Consider the following 20,325-nt stretch of genomic DNA (forward strand, 5'->3'; position numbering starts at 1 on the left):
CTACATTGGTAGGCAGGTTCTTTACTACTAGTGCCCTGGGAAGCCCTGTTAGCATGTGAAATGAGTGCAGTTGTGCAGTAGTTAGAACAGGCAATGGCACCCCACTCCAGTACTCTTGCCTGGAAAATCCCATGGGTGGAGGAGCCTGGTAGGCTGCAGTCCATGGGGTCACGAAGAGCCGGACATGACTGAGCGACTTCTCTTTCACTTTTCACTTTCATGCATTGGAGAAGGAAATGGCAACCCACTCCAGTGTTCTTGCTTGGAGAATCCCAGGAACGGGGGAGCCTGGTGGGCTGCCATCTATGGGGTTTCACAGAGTCAGACATGACTGAAATGACACAGCAGCAGCAGCAGCAGCAGTAGAACATTCTTTGGCATTGACCTTCTTTGGGATTAGAACAAAAACTGACCTTTTCCAATTCTGTGGCCACTGCTGAGTTTTCCAAGTTTGCTGGCATATTGAGTGCAGCACTTTAACAGCACCATCTTTTAGAATTTTGAAGAGCTCAACTGGAATTCCATTACCTCCACTAGCTTAGTTTGTAGTGATGCTTCCTAAGGCCCTCTTGACTTCACACTCCAGGATGTCTGGTTCTAGGTGAGTTATGGGAGTCATTAACACTGCTTTTCATAGTTCTGCTTATTCTTGCCACCTCTTCTTAATCTCTTCTGCTTCTGTTAGGTCCTTAACCATTTTTGTCTTTTACTGTGTTCTTCCTTGTATGAAATGTTGCCTTGATATCTCCAATTTTCTTGAAGAGATCTTTCCCATTCCATTGTTCTCCTCTATGCCTTTGCATTGCACATTTCAGAAGGGCTTCTTATCTCTCGTTGCTATTCTCTGGGATTCTGCCTTCAGTTGGGTATGTCTTTCTTCTTCTCCCTTTCCTTTCACTTCTCTTCTATCCTCAGTTATTTGTAAAAACTTCTTCAGACAACCACTTTGCCTTCTTCCATTTCTTTTTCTTGGGAATGGTTTTGGTCACCACCTCCTGTACAATGTAATGAACCTCCATCTATAGTACTTCAGGTACTCTATCAGATATAATCCCTTGAATCTATTCATCACCTCTACTGTATAATCATAAGGGATTTGATTTAGGTCATACCTGAATGGCCTAATGGTTTTCCCTACTTTCTTCAATTTAAGCTGAATTTTGCAATAAGGAGCTCATGGTCTGAGCCACAGTCAACTCCCAGTCTTGTTTTTGCTGTCTGTATAGAGCTTCTCCATCTTCAGCTGTAAAAAACATAACCAATCTGATTTTTATCTTGGCCATCTGATGTAGATGCATATGTGTAGAGCTATCTCTTGGGTTGTTGGAAAAGGGTGTTTACTATGACCAGCGTGTTCTCGTGACAAAATTCTGTTAGCCTTTGCCCTGCTTCATTTTGTACTCCAAGGACAAACTCGCCTTTAATTCCATGTATCTCTTGACTTCCTACTTTTGCATTCCAATCCCCTATGATGAAAAAGACATCTTTTTTGGTATTAGTTGTAGAAGATGTTGTAGGTTTTCATTGAACCATTCAGCTTCAGCTTCTTCAGCATTAGTAGTTGGGGCATAGACTTGGATTACTGTGATGTTGAATGGTTTGTCTTGAAAATGAACCAAGATCATTCTGTTGTTTTTCAGATTGCACCCAAGTACTGCATATTGAACTATTTTGTTAACTGTGAAGGTTATTCCATTTCTTCTAAGGGATGCTTGCCTAGAGTAGTAGATATAATGGTCATCGAATTAAATTTGCCCATTCCCACCCATTTTAGTTCACTGATTCCTAAGATGTCAATGTACAATCTTGCCATCCCCTGCTTGACCACATCTAACTTACCTTGATTCATGAACCTAACATTCCAGGTTCCTTTGCCATATTGTTCCTTACAGCATTGGACTTTACTTTCACCACCAGACAGATCCACAACTGAGCATCATTTCTGCTTTGGTCCAGCTTCTTCCTTCTTTCTGGCTCTATCAGTAATGGCCCTCAGCTTTCCCCCAGTAGCGTATTGGACAACTTCCAAGGTGGGGTACTCTTCTTCTGGTATCAGGTCGTCTTGCCTTTTTATACTGTTCATGGGTTTCTCATGTAAGAGTCCTGGAATGGGTTGCCATTTCCTCCTCCAGTGGACCACGTTTTGGTAGAACTCTTCACTATGGCCCGTCCATCTTGGGTGGCCCTGTGCAGTATGGCTCATATCTTCATTGAATTACTCAAATCCCTTCACCATGACAAGGCTGTGATCCATGAAAGGGATGTGATACTAGTTTATCCTGTTATCATTGATATTAATTCTGATAACCAGGTTAAGCTTTGTCCATATTTCTCCATTGTACTTTTCTTTGTCCTCAGTAATTTATAAGTAATTTATCAGAAGATACTTTGAAACTGTTAAAATCCTGTTCCTAACACACTTTTACCCAGTGGTGTTAAAATCTCTTGATGATTCTTCCCTGAATCAATTATTACTATGGTGGTTGCAAAGTAATTTAACTGAAGGAAGTAATCTTTAAAAGTAGACCTTTCAGATAACTATTTGAGCAACAGAGTCTGAGAGAATTCTCTCTCTACCCAAACCCACTAGAATTATTTCTAGAATCAGTATCCTATGCTATTCCTGCCTAATTACAACTAATTTAATGACTTCCAGTTTTGGCCTCCACAATGAGCCCTGCATGTCTCACCCCCTTCAGCTTAAATTAGATATAAACATCCTCATGAAATAGTATATATAATGTAGACATTAAGTCAATCTACAAACATTTTTCTCCTCATTGACACAGCACACACACACATGCACAGCTGTAAAATGCTTATGAATTTTGAGTTTCCCACTAGATTTCCATAAACAGCCCTAGGGCTTTGTTTGTTCCTAGTTGCTCAGTCATGTCCGACTGTTTGTGACCCCATGGACTGTAGCCCGCCAGGCTCCTTGTCCATGGGGATTCTCCAGGCAAGAATACTGGAGTGGGTAGCCATGCCCTCCTCCAGGGGATCTTCCCAAGCCAGGGATCGAACCCAGGTCTCCCACATTGCAGGCAGATTCTTTACCATCTGAGCCACCAGGGAAGCCCTTTGTTTACAAGTGCTTGGTTTACAACTAACTAAAAATACTTCTCATTTCTTATGATTAATTGCATTAATGCTAATAATTAGGACATAAAGAAATTTAAAAATGTAGATATTCTACTTCAAGGTTTTATATTTCACCTAGCCTTATAACCTAAGAACTAAAAAAAATGATGTATGGTATCTTACTGTAATGATAGCAATTATCTAATCATAATGCATGAGTTTATTTTGGATCATTCTTCCTGGCTCTATAAAACTCAATCTCTTTAACCTAACACTGTCCTTAATCCATTAGAGCAGTCTATTCTTTAAGAGTCATCCTCTCATTTATTTGTTATTAGATGAAAGTTTGTTGGGGAATAGAAAGTTATTCTTGAAGTATCTTTTCTCAAATTACTTGTAAGTCTCCTTACAGATTCGTTAATGGGAGGTTGATGTGCAAACTGAGGAACAGAGAAATCCAATTATATCACACCTATTCATTGGAAAATCACTGGATTATTGCCCTAAGGAAGGCTTGTAATATAGTTGGCAATATTATAGGTGTCCGAAGTCAGTGCTTGATGATGGGAAAGACTGAGGGAAGGAGACGAAGGGGGTGACAGAAGATGAGATGGTTGGATGGCATCACCAACTCACAGGACATGAGTTTGAGCAAGCTCTGGGAGATGGTGAAGGACAGGGAAGCCTGGCGTGTTGCAGTACATGGGGGTCACAAAGAGTTGAACGTGAGTTAGCGACTAAACAACAACAACAATTCACTGCCAAGCCCCCCTAGAGTCATCACGTCAACCTTGAGAGGTGAACTGGCTTGCTCAAGTCCACAGAGTCAGAGGTCAAGCTGAAACCAGAATCAAGGGCCATGGGCATCCTTTGAAGTCAAGACTTCTCCCAGTATTTTCTGTTGGTGTGAAATAATAAACAGGTGTGGTTATCTCACAGCCTTGAGTCACTCTCAAGGAGAAAATGAAGCATGCACGGTAGAAACGTGTCTTAGAGAAGCAGGGTGGCTACATTTACACCTTCTGCAGAGAGAACTCAGCCATTGGGTGGCTGCTATTTCCGGGCATCATGATATCATTTCTACACATATTTTGCTTACAGGGCTTGAGACTGCAAAGTGATTTAGACGATATGAGATTTTTTTGCTTAAATTCCTTGATAAGTTTAAAGAGGGCTTGAGCTCACATTATTACCCCAAGGTAAATTGCTTTAGATCTTCATTTTACTTGAAGGTGGACTCTAGGGAGCTGAGTGACAGTCTGGACTTTGGAGGTCTTCTTTGAAGGGTTCGAAACAGATGTCTGAGATACAGCAATGTGCTGGACCTGGAGTCACGTTACTGGGGACAAAACCTGACTGCATGGCTATGCATCCCTGGAACACTACTTAAGCCTTTCTGCGACCTGATTTTTTTCATTTCCACCAGCAAAACGAGCAGAGTAAGTTCTGCTTAGCTGGTTCTTTCCTAGATTTCAGATGACAAACATAGAGATTAGCACAATAACTTACCAAGGAACAATCGATTGAAAGTGAAAATTAAGCCAAATAAAAGATATAAATTAAAATAAGCACAACAAAATAACTGCCTTATTAATATACAATGCAAAGTGCTAGTAATCCTCTACCTCCACAGATTCTGAGTTGCAAATGAGTGGGAATACATTTTCACTTTTACATAACAGATTTCCAAGAAGACTTATTTAATGAGAACTTAAAGAGTGGTTTTATGTTCCAGGCACAAACTCTTTTACAATAATGAACTCATTTGATTGAGGCAGATGCTATTATGCCCCCATTTTACAAATGGGGAAACTGAGAAGAGAAACAACTTGCCCAAGATCAACCATGAAGTAGAGGATCTGGGATTCAAACCTAGGCCACCTGTCTCCAAGAATCCTCACTTTTAACCCCACTGCACTCTGTAGGGAACGGCTGTGAGGTCAGCCATAAAGATGAGGTGTTCCCTGTTCCAGGTGGAGCGTGTCATTCATTCAAGGTGATTGCTGTGTTGTTCTTATTTTTAAACATATGGAGCATCTCAGAGTCAAAAATTAGAAATGGTATTGGAAGTGGATAATTACCGTGGGAACCTTTGAAAATAGATCCAAGTTTAGGGTAGAGAAGTCTGGTGGTTTTGCTTCTTCTGGGAACTCATTAAATATTCTCAGGATAGCTTGGTTTTATCAGACAGATGTCCTTCTGAGATACTTGAGTATTTCCTTATGCCACAGTGTTTACCAGGTCATTCAATGCTTGTATAAAAATACAGGCAAACTCATCCAGAAATGTTTCTGTTCCACCAAATGACTTTAGTGTGCGGAACAGTGGTTCTACCCTATGCCTGTATGCTTCCTCATTTATAGCCATATCTGGACAACTTTAAACAGTTGAAGTCTGCAGTACATACTGTTTACAGAATCTTCCAGAATTGGGTCAGCAAGACCATTTTCCTTGCATAATCAAAAAAAAAAAAAAAAACGTGGTAACATGTCCTTCTTCAGTTTTATAACACTTCTGTTGGTCTGGGGAAAGACATAGTTGTGTCTGTTTCTGTTTTTTTTTTTTTTTTTTAATTAATTTATTTTTTAATTGAAGGATAATCACTTTACAGAATTTTGTTGTTTTCTGTCAAACCTCAACATGAATCAGCCACAGGTATACATATGAAAGAATAACCCGTACTGAAGTATAATGAATATACAATATGATATGCACTCATTTTTAACTGTATGAATACATAATTTTAATTCAGAGGTATCTTTTTCTCTCTAGATACATGTCTGAAATGGAGACTTGGAAGATGTTTTGGGGAATCATCTTCCTTGCAGCTGGTTTTGGCTTCATCAAGTCACAGAGAATTGGTAATGCATCTTTAAGCCAAAAATGAAGACCTTGCCAGGAATAGAGGGGTAGTGACAATATTAAAAGAAAATATCACAGGAGTTTCATATTTAATGAAAGGGAAATGATTCTTTTAAAGAGAACTTGAAAATTCCCACGTTTTTAGTAAATGGGCCTTTGATTTTTTTCAAAGCTTAACCTCAAACGGCAAAAAAAGATATTAAAAGTGCTACTCTTCTGAATGAGTGATTAAGCTCTCAGATGATTTTGTGAAAATGGACCTGTTCTGTTGACTCTGCATTTTGCTTTGTCTCCTTTGGCTGTGCTTTTCCACATTCAGTTCAGCTCAGTTGCTCAGTCGTGTCCATCTTTTTGCGACCCCATGGACTGCAGCACACCAGGCCTCCCTGTCTATCACCAACTCCCAGAGCTTTGCCATCCAACCATCTCATCCTCTGTCATCCCCTTCTCCCGCCTTCAATCCTCCCTAGTATCAGGGTCTTTTCGAACAACTCAGCTCTTCACATGAGGTGGCCAAAGTATTGGAGTTTCAGCTTCTGCATCAGTCCTTCCAGTGAACACCCAGGACTGATCTCCTTTAGGATGGACTGGTTGGTTAGGATGGACTGGCTGGATCTCCTTGCAGTCCAAGGGACTCTCAAGGGTCTTCTCAAACACCACAGTTCAAAAGCATCAATTCTTCCGTGCTCAGCTTTCTTTACAGTCCAATTCTCACATCCATACATGACTACTGGAAAAACCATAGCCATGACTAAACGGACCTGCATACAGATTTCTCAAGAGGAAGATAAGGTGGTCTGGTATTCCCATATCTTTCAGAATTTTCCACAGTTTATTGTAATCCACACAGTCAAAGGCTTGGCATAGTCAATAAAGCAGAAGTAAATGTTTTTCTGGAACTCTCTTGCTTTTTCCATGATCTAGCAGATGTTGGCAATTTGACCTCTGGTTCCTCTGCCTTTTCTAAAACCAGCTTGAACATCTGGAAGTTCATGGTTCACATATTGCTGAAGCTTGGCTTGGAGAATCTTGAGCATTACTTTACTTGCGTGTGAGATAAGTGCAATTGTGCAGTAGTTTGAGCATTCTTTGGCATTGCCTTTCTTAAGGATTGGAATGAAAACTGACATTTTCCAGTCCTGTGGCCACTGCTGAGTTTTCCAAATTTGCTGGCATATTGAGTGCAGCACTTTCACAGCATCATCTTTTAGGATTTGAAATAGTTCAGCTGGAATTCTCTCACCTCAACTAGCTTTGTTCATAGAGATGCTTCCTAAGGCCCACTTGACTTCACATTCCAGGATGTCTGGCTCTAGGTGAGTGACCACACCATCGTAATTCTGGGTCGTGAAGGTCTTTTTTTGTACAGTTCTTCTGTGTATTCTTGCCACCTCTTCTTAATATCTTCTGCTTCTGTTAGGTCCATATCATTTTTATTGTCATAAGATTGGTAGTTTTCCTGAGTTCTGAGGACACCTCTGTAATTTTTTTTGCAGTCATTTTAACTTTGGGGACTTTTCCAGATGAATCATCAAGAGAAGATTGTTTGAGTACCCTGAAGCTACCACTGAGACAATATTGAGTTTTAAATATTCAAAAACAATTATACAGGCTGTTATTTGTTGGGGAAAAACGTGGAGCTCTCAAACTTCCCCTGGACTCTGACTCCTCTCAGTGTGAGCAGAGGCTGAGATAATGAATTTTCTCTGCTTCAAAGACCTTAAAAGTGATGAAGATTGAGTAGGTCAAAAAGTAAAAATGTATGAAAATGTAATAAGTCTCTCAAATTGCAATGTGATGAAACCAACACTTCTTTGCTTGAAAGATATTCTATAGCCATGAGGTTTCTCCTGGTTGGAAAGATCAGGGAAACACTTCCTGGCCTGTGTTTGATCTCTTCTGTAAAACCTTTTAGGGGGACAAACCAGGTAGCCGTCCCTGGAGCTCTCACTGAACCCTCACCTCTCAAGAGGATTGTAGTTTGGCGGGTCAAAGGGAAGGAAGCTTAAAGAACCCCAAGCTCATTTACTATTTTCCTTTTCAATAATTCTGACTTCACTTGATCATGATTAGGAAACTTCCCAGAGGTAAGACTCAGGACTCTAGAGGTGACAGATGAATTTGTTGTTCCTGAAGTACACCAAGCATCTCCAGCCCTTTTCTGCCTAACTTCTCTTGTGGGTTTTGCCCTTCTGTAACATGGGCTTTAAGTTTAATCTTCTTTAAGGCAGTCCAGGGTATGGACTGGGTGTCAGGGGACCTGGTTTCTAAACTGGTTCCTTGAACAGATTTACACAAGTTACTTGCGTTTCTAGGTCTTATTTCCCTTATCTGTAAGATGGATGAATTGAATTAATTATACTTGCACTACTAGCCTCGTGTGATTATTTAAACTAAAATTCAGTAAAATTTAAAATTCCGTTTCTGAGTCACAGTAGGTACTTTTCAAGTGCCAAACAGCCACACATACCTGGTGGCTGCAGTATGGCATTGCATGATCCTACAGGGTTATTCTAGCTCCAGAAATTTCTGTTTCCCTGATTTGGTTTCATTCACGTTCCATGGTTGCATCTCTGTAAGTGATGTCTGCTCCCTCCCTCTTTCCCAAGCATTTCCTTCTTTGAACGTTTTTTGGGTGGCTCCTCTATCACTCGAGTGGTGGACCAACAAGCACAATGTATGGTATCTGCCTTCATGGAGCCCACAGTCTAGTTGGGGAGACTGTGATTAATTGAATAAGCACACAAACGAATGTTGCATTATAAACCAGGATAAAAGAACACGATTCCGTGCGGATGTACTATAGAAGAAAAGAAGAAGAAAAAAAGAAAAAGAAAAAAGAGGAAAAAGAAATCTGATGGAGGGAACAGCATTTTTTTAAGATGAAGTATAGTTGATTTACAGTGTTACAGTGGAGAACAGTATGCAGGATCCATAAAAAAACTAAAAAACAGCGACCATATGATCCAGCAATCCCACTCCTGGGCACGTATCAGAGAAAAACAACATTTGAAACGACACACGCATGCCAGTGGTCACTGTGGCGCTAGTTACAACAGCCAGGGCACGGTAACTATCAGAACGTCCATCCACAGATGAATGCATGAAGAGGACGTGCTCCGTGCATACCGTGAAATATTACTTAGCCAGAAAACGGAATGAAATCGTCATTTGCAGCAACATGGATGGACCTGGAGATTATTATACTGAGTGAAGTCAGACTCTTGAGAAACCTGTGTGCAGGTCAGGAAGCAACAGTTAGAACTGGACATGGAACACACTGGTTCCAAATAGGAAAAGGAGTACGTCAAGGCTGTATATTGTCACCCTGCTTATTTAACCTCTATGCAGAGTACATCATGAGAAATGCAGGGCTGGAAGAAGCACAAGCTGGAATCAAGATTGCTGGGAGAAATGTCAAGAACCTCCGATATGCAGATGATACCACCCTTATGGCAGAAAGTGAAGAGGAACTAAAAAGCCTCTTGATAAAAGTGAAAGTGGAGAGTGAAAAAGTTGGCTTACAGCTCAACATTCAGAAAAGTAAGATCATGGGATCTGGTCCCATCAGTTCAGTTCAGTTCAGTCACTCAGTCAGGTCCGACTCTTTGCGACCCCATCACTTCATGGCAAATAGATGGGGAAACAGTGGAAACAGTGTCAGACTTTGATTTCTGGGCTCCAAAATCACTGCAGATGGTGACTGCAGCCATGAAATTAAAAGGCGCTTACTCCTTGGAAGGAAAGTTATGACCAACCTAGATAGCATATTCAAAAGCAGAAACATTACTTTGCCAACAAAGGTCCATCCAGTCAAGGCTATGGTTTTTCCAGTGGTCTTGTATGGATGTGAGAGTTGGACTGTGAAGAAAGCTGAGCACCGAAGAATTGATGCTTTTGAACTGTGGTGTTGGGGAAGACTCTTGAGAGTCCCTTGGACTGCAAGGAGATCCAACCAGTCCATTCTGAAGGTAATCAGTCCTGGGTTTTCATTGGAAGGACTGATGCTGAAGCTGAAAGTCCAGTACTTTGGCCACCTCATGCGAAGACTTAACTCATTGGAAAAGACCCTGATGCTGGGAGGGATTGGGGGCAGGAGGAGAAGGGGACGACAGAGGATGAGATGGCTGGATGGCATCACTGACTCGATGGACGTGAGTGTGAGTGAACTCTGGGAGTTGGTGATGGACAGGGAGGCCTGGTGTGCTGCGATTCATGGGTCACAAAGAGTCGGACACGACTGAGTGACTGAACTGACTGACTGACTGACTGAACTGAAGTCAGACAGAGAAAGACAAATATTATGATATTGCTTACATACATAATCAAAAAGAAAAAACTTCTTTACAAAACAGAAACAGACTCACTGACCAGAGAAACTTTTGGGGGCAAGTGTGGGAGGAGGGAAGGACAGTTAAGGGGTTTGGGACTGACATGTACACACTGCTGTATTTAAAACAGATAACTAACAAGGACCTACTGTATAGCAGCAGGGAACTCTCTTGGTATTCTATAATAATGTACATGGGAAAAGAATTAGAAAAAGAGCAGATATATGCATATGTATAACTGAGTCACTTTGCTGTACACTGGAAACTAACACACTCTGTTACTAACTAACACACACTGTTAATCAAACATACTCCAATATAGAGTAAAAACTAGGTGAAAAAAACATGATGGAGGTAATAGTATTCTTTAAAAAATTGAACTAGAGTTGATTTATAGTGTTGTGTTAGTTTCTGGCATACAGCAAAGTGATACAGTTATTCATATATATGTGTATATATATATATGCCGGGAGCCAGTGAGGCATTCCACTCGTGACAAAGGTCATGAGGAAGGAGGCTTGGCACACCCAAAGGCGGGATCAAGCCGCAGGAGTCCCCCCGGATGTTCTCGAGCATCTACCCCTCAAAAAACCAGTCTGCCTACTTTATTGCTTTGTGCTCTCACCTCTGACTTTACTGGGGGCTGTCCCCCACCACCATCTCACTCTCTCTGTCAAAGAGTTAACTTACAGCTCCAATTAATAAAGTTCCTGGGCAATTAGGAGTGTTTAAATCCAAACCCCTCAGATAGCTCTCTAACTCGCCTGACAAGTTTACCCGGACTCCTACAGCTATGCATACGATTGTTTACAGTCTCCCAGCCTGGAGAGGCAAGAGAAGCTTGAGATATTCAAATAGCTTAGAGTTTCTCAGAGAGTTAGAAACTGTCAGAATAAAACTAGTAAAAGATTTCATTGATGAGCCAATGCTTGTTGCCAAGTTTCCACATCCCCTGTATTGTATCCTTGAATGTGTGTTAATTAATATAGTTGGTATGTAGAAAAGATAAGTAGTGGCCTTAGTGTTAGCAACTTTAGACCCTTAAGGTAATAAATTCTTTCCTTTGTTGTAAACCCGTTACACATCCGCCCTATAGGAATGCAATTTTATCTAACACCTTCGGAAGATGGCGCCAAACCTTAAAATAATTACTCTTAGAGAAAATAAGTCTTTGTCAAGAGTCATAAAATGTTAATAGGCCTTCTGGCCAGAAGATGATGTAAATCACCTAAACCATTTGAATACGATAAATTTGCAGGATAGAAACCCTGGTTTTTGATAAGGATCAAAGACTGCTGACTTTGCATCCCCTATTATCCTCTATGTGTAACTTAGGGTATAAAAACCCCTGTTGAAAATAAAGCTATGGGCCTTGCCTGCCAAAGCTTGGTCTCCCCATGTCATTTTTCTCCTTAACTTCCAGCTGAGTCTCCATCTGGAGCGCAGAAATCCTCTGTGACCACTTATTTGCCTGGGCTTCTAAGACCCACTCGAGAAGGTGTCTAAGGTGGGGCACCTTCCGCTATTCGAGAGGGCGCCTGCAGCCTCCGTGGTCAGAGCTAAGCTGGTGTCACGGGTTATATTGATTTTCTGTGTAAACCAAGCTACTCAGCTTCTTTTCTCCACTGAATTTTCCTACTGAGCTATCCTCATTCTATTACTCTTTATATCTCTAATTAACATTTGAATAGGTCGCTGAAGCTGTCTCTCCTTCGAATACCCTGGATCAGCAGGGGCTGGTCCCCGGCATATATATATTCTTCTTAGATTATTTTCTATTATAGTTCATCATAAGATATTGAATATAGTTCCCTGTGGTGTACAGCAGGTCCTTGTTATATATTTTACATGTAGCAGAGTATCCTGAATATTCACTGGAAGGACTGATGCTGAAGCTGCAGCTCCAGTATTTTGGTTATTTGATGTGAACAGACAACTCATTGGAAAAGTCCCTGGTTCTGGGAAAGACTGAGGCCAGAAGGAGAAGAGGACATCAGAGTTGAGGTGACTGGACAGCATTACTGATGCAATGAACATGAACTTGGGCAAACTCCGGGAGATGGTGAGGGACAGGGAGGCCTGGTGTGCTGCAGTCCATGGGGTCGCAGAGTTGGACACGACTGGGTGACTGAACGACAACAATGAAAGTGTATCTCTATCAATCCCAAGCTTCTAGTTTATCTCTCTCTCACCTTTCCCCTTTGATAAATTTGTTTTCACCATGGGGGCTGTGGTTCCCAGAGTTAGAGCTGGGTATGGAAGAAGCAGCTGCAGGAGGCAGCTCTGAGTTTAGGGAGCCAAAGGGCAAATGTGAGTCATACCTGTGATAACGCCACGTGTCAAATGGGTTCAGTTTAAGTGGTGCCCAGAGAGTGTCTGGAGAAGGGCATGGAAACCCACTGCAGGATTCTTGCCTGGAGAATCCCATGGACAGAGGAGCCTGGTAGGCCTTTCAGTTTATGGGGTCACAAGTATCGGACACGACTTAGGGACGAAACCACCAGAGAGTGTCAGAAGTCAAAGGTGAAAAGCTGATGGCTCAGGGCAGCTTCTCTAGAAGCAGAGCTGGGGAGAGGGATTGGGCAAACGTGTTCTTTTGAGGCAGGGCTCTTTAAGACCAACCTGTAAAGGAGTAAGAGGAGTGAGATAGGCAATCGGGGAGAAGCAGCCAAGCAAGGAGACAGCCCCCCATAAAATCAGACTGTGGCCTCAGCAGGGCACTGCCAGGGCATAAATGGCACCATGAATGGTTTCAGTTAAGGCCAGGAGCCCAGATGCTTGTATCCCCACGTGATCAAACATTGGCCACTGGGTGGGGGTGGCCCGATATAACTTCCCAGGCGTCTCCAGATACGGCTGCTGCCTTCAGCCAGGGGCAGGTCTCTGCACAAAGTCTCAGCTGGGAGCAGGTGATAGAAGCCCTTGAAGCAGCTGGGAAACCAGTGTGCCAGCTGGCAAAGGGGATGTAGGTGGGGGATTCCAGCAGCACCCCGTACTCCTAGAAAGCTGGTTTCCTTTATGAGCTTTAGGGGTTCCCTAGTGGCTCAGCTGGTAAAGAATCCGCCTGCAATGGGGGAGACCTGAGTTCCATCCCTGGGTTGGGAAGATCCCCTGGAGGAGGGAAAGGCTACCCACTCCAGTATTCTGGCCTGGAGAATTCCATGGACTGTATAGTCCATGGGGTTGCAAAGATTCGGACAGGACTGAGCGACTTTCACTTCACAAGGGTTCAATGAAGGGCCGTGGTCAGGGGTCTAATGGAAGGGTCAAACGTCTGCTGGAATTAAACAGAGGGTGGCAGGGGAACAAAGGTAGCCAGTGGTCCTGAAGCCAAGGAAGATGACGGTGCGTTGGGCCAGGTGCACATCAGCTGGTAACACAGAGCTGTTTGGTGTAAAGGCAAGGAAGAGGGAGGCGGGGGAGATGTATTCCCAGCCATTCACAGCAGCCTTCCGTTTCACGGTATCTTATCGTGAGAGGCCTCTCTTCTGCAGCGTGCGGGGAAGCCTCTGCAGGGGACCTCGTGTTTCTGGTGGACCCCAGCGTCCACCCCAAGAACATGCACAGCATGCGGAGCTTCTTGAACACCATGGTCCACAGCTTCGGTGTTAGCAGGGAGGTGGTCCACGTGGGGCTGGCCTGGTACCGCTACGAGCCTCAGTCCGAGTTCCTGCTGTCCCCCTATGCCCGCAAAGACTAGGTGCTGAGACACATCCAGAAGCTGCCCTTCACTCCTGGGGCCCGCAATTGATCAGGCCCTGCGGTTCCTGCTCAGCACCACTGACAGGGAGCGGCCGGGAGCCGCGCGAGCCGGGGGATGGGGGTGGGGCGAGGTGGTCATCGGCGGCCGGCGGGGGACCGCGTGCGGGGGGCCGCCGGCGCCTTGAGGAGCGCGGCGTCCCGCTCCACGCGGGGGGCGTCGGGGCCGCGCGTCCCGCCGAGCTCTGGGAGATCGCCAGCCGGCCCGCGGGACGTTTGTCAGCCGTGATCCCGACTGCGCAGGCCTGCGCCGGCTCGCCCCGAAGCTGCGCCAGGACATCTGCGACACTTTGGCAAGCGCAGCGGCACCTGTGGGCCACACTTCTCCAGGTGCAAAGGCTTCCCCCCTTTATTTCTGATCTAGAAGTCAGGAAACTCCAAAGTTTTATGCCGTGTTCATCCCTCCCTCTTATCTCTTCCGATATGTGTGCATGTTGAATTAATCAGTTGATTTTTATTGAAGTATATTTGATTTTTTTGGTGTTAGCTTCTGGTATATAGCAAAGGGTTTCAGTTATATATACATACACATAATCTGCGAATCCCAAACTCCTAATTTATCCCTCCCCCGTCCCCTTCTTTGGTAACCATAAATTTGTTCTCTAAGTCTATGAGTCTGTTTCTGTTTTGTATATGAGTTCATTTGTATAATTTTTTTAAAAGATTCCACAAAGTGATATCATATGATATTTGTCTTTCTCTCTCTGATTTATTTCCCTTAGTATGGTAATCTGTAGGTCTATCCATTTTGCTGCAAATGACATTATTCCATTCTTTTTTTTGACTGAGTAATATTTATCCTGCATCTGCAGGCAGATTCTCTACCACTAACACCACCTGGGAAACCCATTATGTACCTTCTTTATCCATTCATCTGTTGATAGACATTTAGGTTGCTTCTTTGTCTTGGGTATTGTAAGTAGTGCTGCAGTGAACACTGGGGAACATGTATTCTTTAAACATCAAATTTTCTCTGGGTATTTTGCATGTTTAATTTTAATAGTAGAATTTCACGAAACCGTCTACACTTTATGCTCTTTTCCAATCATTGACTAAAGACCTTTCAACTTTTTTTATATCTTGTGAGCCTTATGATGGTTCTATATATAGACAACTGTAAGTTTGTTTTTGAAGACAAAAGTTTGTTCCTAGAATGATATTATTCCTAGATTAACTTACCCATATTGCCTGGATGGAGGCAGAGGAGGGGAGAGGGCCAGCGGATCCAGGAAGGTTGCTTAATTTGCTGCCAGTGTGTTATGTGCTGGTTAAGAGGGTGAATTGAGGGAAAAGAAAGATCTGGTTTTAAATCCCAGGTCTCTACTTTCTGGGCCATCTTAATCAAGTTACTTTATTTCTCTGAATTAAAAAAATTTTTCCTTAAAATGATAGTACCTGCTTCAGTTAGTAGTTGAAAGCATTAAAGAAAATTATGCGAATAAAGTGCTTATCACAGTGCTTAATCCATCAGGGTTGTCTTGACCCAAGGCAAGGAGGTAAGCCTTCACATACTTTGGGCTAAACAACTCCAGTAGCTGAAGAGAAGTCCTCCACAGGGCTGTGTACAGAAACGATAAAAGGGGATCCAAGACACATGCACCCCTAAGTTCAGAGCAGCACTGTTTACAACACGGAAGGAACCTAAATGACCATCAACAGATAGATGCATAAAAAAGATGTGGTGCTATGCAGTGCTATTAGCCATAAAAAAGAGTGAAACATGTATGGATGTGAGAGTTGGACTGTGAAGAAGGCTGAGCACTGGAGAATTGATGCTTTTGAACTGTGGTGTTGGAGAAGACTCTTGAGAGTGCCTTGGACTGCAAGGAGATCCAACCAGTCCATTCTAGAGGAGATCAGTCCTGGGTGTTCTTTGGAAGGAATGATGCTAAAGCTGAAATTCCAGTACTTTGGCCACCTCATGCGAAGAGTTGACTCACTGGAAAAGACTCTGATGCTGGGAGGGACTGGGGGCAGGAGGAGAAGGGGACGACAGAGGATGAGATGGTTGGATGGCATCACCGACTCGATGGACGTGAGTGTGAGTGAACTCTGGGAGTTGGTGATGGACAGGGAGGCCTGGTGTGCTGTGATTCATGGGGTCGCAAAGAGTCGGACACCACTGAGCGACTGAACTGAACTGAATGCCATTTGGACCAACGTGGGTGGACCTCGAGATTATCCTGCTAAGTGAAGTGAGCCAGAGAACGGCAAATGCCATTTGATGTCATTTATATGTGAAATCTAAAACATGACACGAACGAACTGATCTGCAGAACAGAAACAGACTCAAAAACACTGAGAACAACTTGTGGTTGCTGGGGGAAGAGGGCGTTGGGGAGGGATGATTGGGAGTTTGGGATTAGCAGATGCAAACCATTATATCAATCAGTTCAGTCGCTCAGTCATGTCCGACTCTTTGTGACCCCATGGACTGCAGCACGCCAGGCCTCCCTGTCCATCACCAACTCCCGGAGTGTCCGTTGCTGCTGCTGCTGCTAAGTCATTTCAGTTGTGTCCGACTCTGCAACCCCATAGATGGCAGCCCACCAGGCTCCTCCGTCCATGGGATTCTCTAGGCAAGAGTACTGGAGTGGGTTGCCATTTCCTTCTCCACATATCCATTGAGTCGGTGAATGAATAAAGTCCTACTATATAGAACAGTATAGTGGAAACTAATACAGCATTGTGAATCAACTATACTTCAATAAAATACATTTTTTAAAAAAGAAAGAAACCCGACAGGACCTGGGAAGAGCACTGACATTGTCTACTACCGGAGCTTATCCTCTTTTATCCTCAAAACAACCCCTGTGAGAGGAGAGCCAGTATAAAGGCATCAGTGCTGCAGAGAAGACAATTGAGTCTCCAAGAGGTGAGTGATAGGTCACAGGGCTCCTAGGCGGTGGAGCGGCAACGAGATGTGTCACGGAACAGGGGCTGTATTCAGCTTTTTGACCAGTTGGGGCCAGCACACTCCTAGAGACGAGGTTTACTCCCCCTGGGAAGAGGACAGCCCCTTTTTTAGCATGCCGAGCAGCATTTACACAAAGTGTTTTTCTCTGTAATGTGGTTCCTGAGATTGTCCAAGTGAATTTCAAGATGGAGGCAGGACAGAAACCTCGGAACATGATGAGAGGAGGGAAGGGGAGGTCCGAGGGATGTTGTCACTTTTTTGAGCACACGGTCACATAGGGGGTCTGAGGAGCACCCCCGGTAGGCTCCTGCCACTGCTCCCCCTTTCTGCGCACTAGCTCCTTTGGTTTGAAGCATTTCTGAGTGAAGACTGCAGACCCTACGCCTTTTGTCGTCTCTTGCAGTTTGCAGAGAGGCAGTCCTGGCAGACATTGTCTTCCTCGTAGACAGCTCAACCAGCATGGGGCCCCAGAGCTTCCAGAAGGTGAAGAGCTTCCTTCACTCCATTGTCTCGGGGCTGGACATCAGCAGCGGCCAGGTCCGAGTGGGACTTGCGCAGTATAATGACAGAGTCTACCCGGGCTTTCGGCCGAACCAGTATCCCCTGAAGAGTGAGGTCCTGAAGCGGATTCGGAACCTGCCCTATCGGACAGGGGGCACAAACACAGGGAGTGCCCTGGAGTTCATCAGGACCAACTACTTGACTGAGGCAGCTGGCAGCCGGGCAGGAATGGGGTTCCCCAGATAGTGATCCTGGTGACAGACGGGGAGTCCAATGATGAAGTCCAGGAGGCAGCTGACAGGTTGAAACGAGATGGGGTTGTGGTGTATATGGTAGGGGTCAACATCCAGGATGTCCAGGAGCTGCAAACCATAGCCAGTGAGCCTCTGGAGAAGTTTCTCTTCAACACTGAAAACTACAACATCCTGCAGGATTTCTCAGGAAGCATCCTCCAGACTCCGTGCTTGGCCGTGGAGGGCAAGATCCAAGGTAAGAGGCCACCGGAAAGGCCAGCATTCCAACCAGGATGCTTGATTCCATCGGGAGCCGTGATACACTGAGCAGGAGGGAATCACTGGATCTCCTGGGGAGACTTCCTGGATGAGCCAGGGCTTGAGGATGGAGCTCTTGTGGGTGGGAAAGAACATGCTGTCATACTGTTCAGAGGAAATAGCGTGGGTTCTGAAGTCCAGAGACATTTTTTAAAAATCCTGTCTTTGCCACTTGCTTTTTGTGTGAGCATGCCCAGACAGCTTTACTTTATACACTTCAGATTCCTCATCTGTGCAATCCGGAGATTTATGAGGATTAAAATAGATACAAATGTATAAAAGCCTCTAGCACAAAGTAACTGCTCAGTATAAAGTAGCTTCCCTTGCTTCCTCCGTTGGTTGAAGAATAATTTTTTTTTGAAGAGCAAGTTGTTAAAGTTTAATTATTATACATGTATATATGACTGAGATTATCTCATATCCTGAGTTGCATGTAATATGTAGTTCTATCCAATAAGCATATTTTAAAGTGCCATAAATTAGGTGTATCAAGCATTTTTGGCCGTGGCCAATAAGTAAGAACAGAGGACATTACTTATATTGATACAAATTAAAACAACAAAATACCACTTTTCCCTTTTGAGAAAAGCAAAAACTAAAATGCTTTATAATATTCTTTACTCTGTTGGTGGAATTTGAAGGTGAGACCACCTAGAAAGGGTGAGTCCAGAGTTTATCTAGTGGTGAGGTTTGGACCTATTGTTTATTACAGTTTCTTGTATTAAAGTAAAACTATCAAATGTTATATATGTAGTGAAAAATATATTATAATGTTAAAAAAACTAGCTTTAGGTGCAAGTTATGGATATGAGTAATATAATTTATAATTAAACTTTTTTCTTTTGTGAATTCAAAACATCCATTATCCTATAGTTAAATAGTTTGTAAGCAAGATATTTAATAAAGAAGAAGAATTGAAAGATACTGTAGTCAGAAAAGCAGGCAGTGTAGGGTATCGGAGGGAGAGAACCTTGTGACAGAGTTTTACACAGAGGTGATAAAAATACAATACGTACAGTGTTACATAAAAATAATACCTCTCCCTCTTTTATTCCCCACAGAAAACCATCCTTGTATTTTCATGACATGTTTATTTGATATATCCCCCCTCTCTGACCTTTCTCTTAACTCCAGAATCTACTCAGCGCTATGCGGATGTGGTCTTTCTTGCCGACACCTCACAAGACACATTGCAGACCAGTTTCCAGTGGATGCAGAATTTCACCTCTGGAGTGGTGCGCATGCTGGATGCTGGCAGGGACAAGTACCAGATTGGTCTGGCTCAGTATGGTGGCCAGGGTCACACTGAGTTTTTGCTCAACACTTACCAGACCCAGGATGAGATGATGACTCACATTCATGGACACTTTGTGCTCCAGGGAGGCTCCAGGAGGACAGGCAAAGCTCTGCAATACCTTCATCGGACCTTCTTACAGGAAGCAACGGGAAGCCGGTTTCTCCAGGGCATGCCCCAGTATGCCATGGTCATCACTTCAGGGAAATCTGAGGATGAGGTCCACGAAGCTGTGCAGACATTGAGGGAGAAAGGCGTGCAAGTCATGTCTGTGGGTGTTCAAGACTTTGACAGTAGAGAATTAGAGGCGGTGGGGACCCCACCCCTTGTGTATGATATGCAAGGGCAAGATGGGGTTAGACAGGTGATACAGGATGTGAGTGGGGTGATCCAAGGCACTGGGCAGCTCGAGACCAAGCAGGAAGCCAAAACGGAGCCTATAGTAGGTAAGGGTTGGTCTCTAGGTATGTGAGCCGCTGGGGGGGGGGGGGGTAGGGGGGCTCATATTAGGAAAGTCTGGGGAAAGAGCAGAGAAGGGGGCATTCAAGGTTTCTCAGTTAGTAGACAGTAGGACCATTGGATGGGGAAGAGAAGGAGGCATGGGTTTGCCTCAGGCACATGCCTTATATTAGTTAACTGTGCTCACAAGGATGCTGCATAAAAAGCCATGCAAAAAGTCGATGGCTGAAAAGAATTATTTGTATTCACAGATCTGCTGGAGGTCAGCTGATCTTCGTTGGGCTCAACTATGTTGGGCTTTGTGGATCTTGCCTGGGCTTATTCACAGATTAGGATTTGGCTGAGGGTTGGCTGATCTACGTTTGGTTGTGCTCCATAGATGTCACTTTCCTACTGAGATCATTAGGCTAGCCTGCACATATCCTTTGCATGGTAATTACAGAGGTATAAGAGAGAAAACCCGGTTGAAAAAGCATTTTTTGGATCTGCTTTATCATCTAGTAACATTCCACTGGCAAAAGCAAGTCATATGGCTATGTCATCATTAGTGAAGTAAGAAAGTATATTCCT

The 20,325-nt window shown here is 43.7% G+C and overlaps 1 protein-coding gene across 1 annotated transcript in view; it reads left to right on the plus strand.

Moving 5' to 3' along the window:
- The window catches only part of LOC147378883 (collagen alpha-4(VI) chain-like), a 150,107-nt gene that overhangs the window by 29,238 nt on the left and 100,544 nt on the right, over nt 1-20,325 (plus strand). Inside the window, 7 exon segments of the mRNA XM_086401555.1 lie at nt 5,854-5,942; nt 13,769-14,158; nt 14,161-14,268; nt 14,271-14,363; nt 17,354-17,674; nt 17,677-17,940; nt 19,137-19,742. Of these exon segments, the coding sequence (XP_086257681.1) occupies nt 5,858-5,942; nt 13,769-14,158; nt 14,161-14,268; nt 14,271-14,363; nt 17,354-17,674; nt 17,677-17,940; nt 19,137-19,742 (1,867 nt within the window). The 5' untranslated portion in view covers nt 5,854-5,857.

Source organism: Bos grunniens, chromosome 1, assembly GCF_055505025.1.
Source record: "Bos grunniens cultivar Pamir isolate PY7600 chromosome 1, Bosgru_T2T1.0, whole genome shotgun sequence".
Lineage (NCBI taxonomy): Eukaryota > Metazoa > Chordata > Mammalia > Artiodactyla > Bovidae > Bos > Bos grunniens.